The following is an 8,259-nucleotide window of genomic DNA, read 5'->3' as shown; positions in this document are numbered from 1 at the left end:
TAAAAAGAAAAGACAGAACACTAGGATTCATGAATATAGCATAAAAGCAGAATATAGGAGAACCAAAAATGGTGGGGGTGGAGGACCCCAGATGCCTTTCGGTGCAGCATGTTCATAACAGTACAAAAAGGCATTAATCTAGGGTATCTCCATATATACCAAAAGGATAAGAGAAGATATTTGTCTTTCAATCGATCTTTTTTTTTCCTTTTTCCCCTTCATCCTAGGATGTTCTGTCCCCAAAGTTTTCAGACGAAAGACCAGTTGATGAACATGAAGCAGATACAATGAGCATTCTCTTCCTCATTCAACACCTTCCATGCCACTGCTCTCTCATAGGAAATTGGCCTCCCCATGCTAGACAAGCAAATTCCACCTTGAAGACACATAAAACCCTGCTCCAATGCACAAAGGAAAAAGAAGAGAGAGAGAGAGAGATTAATTTACTGTTCACAAACAAAATCAAAGAATTCACGTTCTCCTTTTTAGAATTTTGAGAAACTACCCATAAAAAAAATAAGAATTTAAGGAAACTGTTTTTTTTACTGTTTCTCTTAACATACAAGTGAATATTTTTAATTTAGGTAGATTATGCGTTCCACAGTGATGCCATCATGCTAGATATATAGGTCCATATTATTAGTTTTCTTCAGGGTTTTCAGCCATATGCCCGTATTATCAGTTTTCTTCTAAATGGTTATTAATACTAATATCATTTATTGGGGGCCCTTTAGCACTTTTATTTATTAATATAGGTCATTATACTTTTTCCCTGAGAGGCCATGTTTAATGGGATGCCATTGCCCTTGAAACTTCTGTACATATATGATAACGTAGAGTAAATTTTCTTGCAGGTATATATGTTCATCTTTTCTTTTCTTTTGATATCATTCTTCCTTTGAGTGGATTTTTCTGTTGGTAAAAAAAATTCGAGCTTTTTTGGTGTATTTCAAAGCACTTTACCTGCTGCATTATCTGTGGGAACTCTGAACACAGGATTTTCCTTCCATTGTCATCAAAAATCTTTTCCAGAGTAATATCTTGAAGCGCAACCAAGGTTGTCTCAAGCATGTCAAGACCAGCCTGATTTGCAAATGTAAAAGTCGGCAGTGCCTGCATAAATTACGCAGAATACAATTACTGTGCATTTCAACAGATAGCAATTCCCATCTATCAACCTTGTGAAAGAAGAAGAGAAATATTCGCGGAAACATTATAACATATCTACGTTTCTTTTATTAGCATTATATAACATAATAAAAGAGGAAAAAGATTAATGAAACAACTCTGAAATACTTAGGTAGTAGATATCAATTTTGGTACTTTCCACTTTGGCAGCTGAATAAGCATATGAGCTGGTGGGAAGAGGATATTATTGTATATAATGCAAACCTCAAGGCCAAATTCCTGTGGAATTTTGCATCTTTGAAGGTTTGCAACATGCTCACTCATACAAAAGAGTTTAATAATCATTGAAAAGTGATTGACCTTTTATGAAAGAAAGAGCACAAAAATTGTTCTAAAGAATATAATGCAGACCTTGAGTACAGGCAGAGTACTTAAAGGTTTTCTGGATTCAAGTTAAAGAATACCTTTAAAGAGCAACACATGACAGCATCTGAATGATGCCAAAGAGTTTTGAGATTGGATTCACTTCCTTCGCTTAGTAGTTCAACCCCTAGATAGCACCTGCAAAGCATATCAAAACATAAGATACAGATGTCCTTTTTTCCATTATTAGTAGTGGAGCATAAGGCCATGCTAAGTGGGAACTTGTCCTAGATCCGACTCCAAATAATAATATTCTTATAGAAATTGTTATAAAATGGTAAATAAAGCCAATCACTCTGAAGACAAAACAAGTCCCAGTTGAGTATACTCAATGACTATTTTCTTGTATGAAAAAGTCTCAGAAATACCAAATATATATCAACTTTCATCTCATTAGCCTTTCCGTATTAAATGGCAAGTCTTCAGCTTTCAAAAGAAGGGAGTAAAGGTATAGTTCTTTGAGAAATCATGTCCAGTAAATGCAAACAGAATGCATGTCCAGCGAGAGTGGTATATGCTAAGTCTCTTTAATTGTTATTACAGAATTCGAAAGACATATAAATGCATTATAAAATAAATAATTGGCACACCTGTAGCTGTGACAGATCCATTGAGCAAGCGTGTGAGCTTCAGGAGTGCCCGGTGGTGACCGAAAACCAGCATGTGAACTAAAACAAGAAGGAGAGAGCGCCAGTGCCACCCTCTGTACAGATGCTATAATACTCCGGACATACTGTCGTGCCATGGCTGCTACATTGTCTTGAAGGTGGACTTCAATTGCGAACTGGAATGCTATTGTCATCACAGATTTGGTGCTCCCACAGTGGCCAGAATTTTCACCAGATGCTTTGTTTCCAGTGGGTCCAACTTCAAGAGCAGAGGCAAGATCAAGTGTGCGGTTTGGGCTGGAGGAGTCCTGGGTTATATTCAAATGATAAAAAATTAAGAATAAAATCCAGAAACTCAAACACGATGGGGGAAAGAAAAGAGCAGATGGAAAGTTATGTCATATAAGATTAAACACATACAATTCCAGAGTCAATAGGAATAATACGAAAACCGGAGGGTATAATTGGTGCATCATCAGAAAAGGAGGAATCGATGGGAGCAAAGATGAGCTCGGCACAGGTCCCAGCAGCATTCTCATCCACTCCACTACAAAGCTGAAGATAAATGCAACCACAAAAAGTTTTAATCAGTAAATCAATGTAGTTCAGAGGTATTTGCTAAGCCAACTACTAAGTCACAATAACTAAACGAACATAGAATTAACCCCGTTCAATCATACATTTCCAGGAGAGAACAAGGTCTAACTTCCTAGTGCTAGTGGCTGATGGATCTTATCATCAACCAATGTTCAAAGTGAAAACAATAAATCGAGTGGATGATGGATCTTATCATCAATCATCAACAAATGCTAGTGGCCGATGGATCTTAACAGTAAATAGAGTCTAAGATTCAATTGTGCAGTGCCTTGTTCTAGAAGAAAAAAGAAAAGAAGAAAATTTAAAGCAGAGGCCTATTCTAGGGCTATTCTGCAGATAGTAAATAGTTTCCATATTGATGATATCCTGATAATCCCATCCACACGGAAGAAAACTATTACTTACTTGCAAGAGGAAGATGTCACCAGCCATAATCATGTCCTCTCGATAGTGGCCCATACTTTCAAGCTTAATGACCTCCATAAACTGTTTTCAAAAAACCAAATTTTATCAAATTGGGGGGAAGGCTTTGGATAGTACCAAATCATGATGATTCACCAAAAATGGCAGCAAAACAGAAAAACAGACGCTTTTTTTTAGTGTTTGTGGGGAAAGGGGTTGAAGGCTGATTATACTGGTGACTATAGTTTGGCACTGAATCACTTGCCTCTTCATGCTCAATTGTGTGAGCCAGCGGAAGAATGACCTGACTTCCAAAACTTGCAGTTCGAACTCCTATTAAGCTAGAAGGACCAGCCTTAATGGCAGCAGCTGAATACGCATCAATACTGCTGTCTGCCCACTCCGACCGGTGTTCTCGCAGAAATCTAAGAAGTACTGCAGGAGGCACATTCTACAAGAATACAAAGAAAGTATGAGTCAAGACTAATTACAATAAAGATTATTTAACTGATGCTTTAGCAAGAATGTCCTTTAAATTGACGTTGGAATTTCCCCATATTTGTTAACCTGATGCAGACTAGATATATACTTGATTTTTCTGGTCATTAATATGTAGGGGTTTTAACAATTATATTTGCCACTTAAACTGCTCTACCTATAGCAATATCAGAAGTGTTTAACCAGGGCCATCATGAGTTCCTTCCGTTGAGAGCTTGGATCCAAATTCACATACAGCTCACACGGTTGGCCCAGAGAGACATGAATCACAAAAGTAATTGAGTGATCATTCTCCATCATTTCCCTAATATCCAAAATCATACTAGTTTGTTTGACATACTTTCCACTTCTGACGCAACTTGGCACTCGTGAAACCATATTCACCGAGAAATAGATATATTGTTGTAATCTTTTTATTATTTAAGGTCACGCCAATTGTAGAAGAAAAACTTGATTTTTAATTTTGAGTTCAGAAAAATCCTTGGTGTCATTGTTGATATGTTATCCTTACTTGTAATAACATGGAAGCTTTTGCACATAGCACCGCATTGCTCATAGACGGAAATCCATTGGCATAAGAAATATCCCCACCCATCATCTTTGCAGGAGATGAGTTCACAAGAACGGTAACATCATCAATGCCATCACTTTCTAACATAGACCATCCCTCAACTGTAAACCCATTAACTGCTTCGTTAAACCCCCTGTACAGTAGTGTGTTAGATTCCCAAATATCAAAGTCAATCAATTATTCAGTGGAATAATTTGAAGAAAAAAATTGAGTGTACTTGCTCAGTCTCTGGCTAAGAGCACGTAAAGCTGCAGGTCTCCTCCCCCAACCAGTGACATTTGGTTGCTGAGAAACTTCTTGAGAGATCTGCCTCAAATGGCGCAAGGCCTGATTGAAATGACAATGTTATTCAGAGCATGAGATAATTTGCAGTTAAAAAAAAGAAATCTTATTCAGCTAAAAAATCTCAACATGTTGTAGTTCCCGTTCATTGAAACAGTACGAGCATGCAAAATCTAAGATGACCAGATGGCTCTGAGGGGAAGAAATCTTACCGCCATCGTTGTCTTCTGAGCAAGTAGTGTTGAAGATTCGTAAAGCGGGCGCAACACTTCAGGTACACTCCAAGGCTAGTTTAAGAAAACACCAAGTCAAAACTATTATGAGTGTCATGCAAAGGAATGAGTTTGCTTCAGCATACAAACCAAGAAAATCTGCGCACCTCTAAATCCATATGATCTACTATATGAATAATTGATCCACCCCCTTCACAAGGTCTAATCAGATACCCACTGGGTAGCATTTCTGCTCTCACAAATTGTTGCACAGCCGGCATGCTAGGGCCATTCTGAGTATTGTTAAGTGATCTTTCACAGACCTAATACACACCATACAATCATAAAGATTCTTAGCAAGTTTCAGGCAGCAAGGCATGGCAAAAACATGAAAGCACCATTGTTATTGAGTTTGTTGCATACCACAAGACTACCATCCTCCAAAACAGATGTGTAGCGCAGCAACCAGAAGTCACGAGCCGGTGCCAAAGTTGTAGGTGCATATAGCTAAATGAAGGCAGTGAAAATGTGAAATCCTAATTTGTTAAACAGGTCTATATATAATTACTACTAAATCAGAAACGACGGCTGATAAAATACTAGCAGCTACCTGCATGTAAAGCAGTTCAATGGTTCCACCATTTCCAGTGGACAACACATTTAAGACATCCACAGCTCGGCAACCACGGAACCATGAATGCCGATCTTTGAGGATTTCGGCGACCTACATAAAACTTAGTCAGTCAAACATTCCATAAATCTCCAACCGGAAAATGTTTTAACAATCGATGAGGAGAACATACTCTCGAAGGTTCTAGACCAACAAGGCCACATGCACGTGCTGCCACTCCAGGGCAACCATGAGAAATAGCAATGATTCCAATGGAATCCGGACCAGGCTGCACAGATTAAGAAAATTACATCAAGGGCTAGGAATTCGGGAATACTTGTTACTTAGAAGAGTTTCAGAAACCGGCTAAATTGGTGCATTAAGATAAAAATGTAAATCAAGTTCCATTGTCTTCGTGAAGAGACAGAAGGAAATCATAGAAGATAAGATATCAAGATAGAGGGAGTTTTGGTCTACCAAGGAACAAATTATCCAGTTTGGATGGTTTCAAAAGAAAGCTAGGATGATTACTTCCTCTCTTTATCTACATGATCTTAATTTAAAAAATTAGGAGGTCAAGGAAGGAAAGATTAGGGGGAGGAAAGGTTTTCTACATGATTACTTTGAAAGCCTATATCTTTTCAAATTATAGACTATCGTGTAGAAGAAAATAAAACAAGTAGCACTCATGACTTGATTGCATTCCTTAAGAATACAACTAAAAAAAAGGAGTAGAGTGGGGGTAAAGGGGGAGATTTTAAAGAATAGATCGACGATTTGTATATGCAAGACGTTGCTTAGAGGGTCATCAAGGGTTCTGTTAATTTACCTTAGTCGACTATGACAAAAATTAGCTGGAATAAGGTTCAACGATCTGAATAATGATAGGAAAGAGAGCACTTACCTTCATCCCAGGCATTTGGACCCACTCCACAGCAGTTCCGGTGGCCTTTGAAAGAAACTCTGTTAAAGTCTCCTCTGCAAGGGACATGAGTCTAGAAAACATACAAAAAAGTTCTCATAAGCCACAGGAACAAGAGAAAATTGTAGGGCACAAGAACAGGAATTCACGCAACAAGAAGCAGTTAGCATTCCCACTAACCCTGCAGGGCTTGCATCCCTTGGAGGATGCTGAGAAGTCAATTGGTGTTGACCACTGGTCACCACCGACTCACAACTCGTGTCTGTGGTGGCGAGGGTCGCCTGCAAATTAAAGAACGGAAACAAAAATCAAAATGGGAAAACTTACGTAACAATAGACAAAAGAAAATTTTATAAAAAAATAATAGAATCACTGAAACTATAAGACTCAGCCTCAGGTTAAGTGGTTAATCTCATTTCCTTATGAGCCAAAACGAGAAGGACTTGAAACATGAAAATTGGTTTTTTCACTCTTCCTTCATTTTCTAACCAAAAAAGCAACCAAACAGACCGGCAAACGATAATAAGTGGATGATCTAGAATTCCCTACATTTTGTGTATGTTGGCGGAAATAACTGTTCTCGTACACGAGCTGTGACACCTGCTTCTGCAACCGATCATTTTCCTCCATCAGAAGCTTATTCATCGCAGATAACTTCCTATTCACAGCTTGTAGGCGTGATGCCTCTTTTCGCTGCTTCTCTCTACATCTGTTCCAGCAGAGAAACATATAACACATAGGTCAGCCCGCAAATTCACTCCCTCACTAAAAAATTGATTACTTAATTCATATAGCTGAAAAGTTGGAAGACCCAAAATAAAAAATAAAAACCTTGATCGACACATCCAGTGCATATCGCCCACCTCATATTGAGAAAAAATTATGATAGTTCAGGGTGAACCAAAATAAAACACATGAGGAACACAAGTAAAGTTGAAAACATGATTTCCTTTTAGGTGCTAATTGACTGCTTCCAATTTCTAACAACCAAACAAAAAATCCTTTTTGACACGAATAAACTAATTTTCTGATTCGGATTGAATTTTGCATCTCATAGAAATACAGATGCAGAAGAACATAACGAAGCAGCGCATCCCCAGTTTTCCTGTTTTTACTTATCTCCCATGTCCTTTGCTAAATGTAAAAAGCTTTGTGGAACCATCCAAAATTCAGATATCAACACCAACAACCCGTTGCAATTCTGAACACTACTACAAGTAGACGAAAATACGATACCTTCGGTTTTGGAACCAAACTTTGATCTGCTTGGGCTCGATGTTGGAGAGAATAGGACATTCCCTTATAAGCTGTTGACGGCGCATGGAGCTGGGTTTGGGGCAGTCGTGGTAGAGTCTTTCGAGCGCCTCAACTTGCTCAGGCGTGTACCGAACATACTTGCCGTTATCCAACCCGTCCTTATTGCCATCTTTGCAGGCCGAACTCACCGCCATCATCCCCGGCCACTTCACTTTCAGCGACAAAGAAAGAAAGAAAGAAGAAATCAGAATACAAAACTACTCAAGAGAAGAAAAGGAAAAAGAAAGTTCAGATCTTAATTAAGATAATACTGCGCAAAGAATAGGCTTACCGTCTGTGATTTCGCTTACGAGAATAAGCGAGAAAAGCGAAGGGATCAAGACGAGGTTTGTGGAGCCATGGAGATTATGATACTGAAGAGACAGACCTGGCACCAGTTCAGGAGTTTGTGCTTTCTTATGTTTTTATCAGAGAAAAGAAAAAGAGTTGTGGGCAGTATATTTCGAGTTTGAGGACTTATAGGAGCAGGAATATTGGGATTTGGGAATGTTACAGGAGAAACCCCAAATACCAGACAGAAAGAAAATAAATGAGAGAGACCATTTTATTTTTTCTTGTTTTGTTTTCACATCAGTCTTTGCTCTGCTTTCTTTTTCTCTTGCTCTGTTTAGCGTTTGCCTGTTGCTTTGCTGCTAGCTGCTAGCTGCTGTTGTTTCCTTTCAAACTCCTTAATTTGTTTGTTTCGCACT

General features: G+C 38.5%; 1 protein-coding gene across 2 annotated transcripts; it reads right to left on the bottom strand.

The window, feature by feature from the left end:
• LOC108979516 (homeobox-leucine zipper protein ATHB-15-like) lies at positions 1 to 8,259 on the bottom strand. Of its 2 annotated transcripts, none has more exons than XM_018950207.2 (19): positions 7,842 to 8,259; positions 7,490 to 7,721; positions 6,803 to 6,962; positions 6,434 to 6,534; positions 6,236 to 6,326; positions 5,525 to 5,620; positions 5,332 to 5,445; positions 5,145 to 5,228; positions 4,889 to 5,044; positions 4,722 to 4,796; positions 4,445 to 4,554; positions 4,168 to 4,360; positions 3,424 to 3,609; positions 3,162 to 3,242; positions 2,580 to 2,714; positions 2,142 to 2,467; positions 1,593 to 1,689; positions 964 to 1,113; positions 1 to 395 (listed from the first exon to the last, which is right to left on the bottom strand). In XM_018950207.2, exons 2-19 carry the CDS (start codon positions 7,705 to 7,707, stop codon positions 249 to 251), a joined length of 2,520 nt encoding a protein of 839 aa, XP_018805752.1. In that variant the 5' UTR covers positions 7,708 to 7,721; positions 7,842 to 8,259; the 3' UTR covers positions 1 to 248. The 2 variants fall into 2 exon arrangements, with proteins under 2 accessions (XP_018805752.1, XP_018805753.1); XM_018950208.2 differs by having other exon boundaries at positions 7,490 to 7,716.

The sequence above is a fragment of the Juglans regia genome, chromosome 8 (assembly GCF_001411555.2).
Source record: "Juglans regia cultivar Chandler chromosome 8, Walnut 2.0, whole genome shotgun sequence".
Lineage (NCBI taxonomy): Eukaryota > Viridiplantae > Streptophyta > Magnoliopsida > Fagales > Juglandaceae > Juglans > Juglans regia.
This window is presented reverse-complemented; position numbering and strand designations above follow the sequence as displayed.

Coding starts and splice junctions, on each gene's coding strand:
- LOC108979516 (XM_018950207.2), bottom strand. CDS start 7,707: ATGATGGCGGTGAGTTCGGCCTGCAAAGATGGCAATAAGGACGGGTTG. Junction 4,555..4,721: donor CTCAGAAGACAACGATGGCG/GTAAGATTTCTT, acceptor CATTTCAATCAG/GCCTTGCGCCATTTGAGGCA. Junction 1,114..1,592: donor TCATGTGTTGCTCTTTAAAG/GTATTCTTTAAC, acceptor TAATTTATGCAG/GCACTGCCGACTTTTACATT.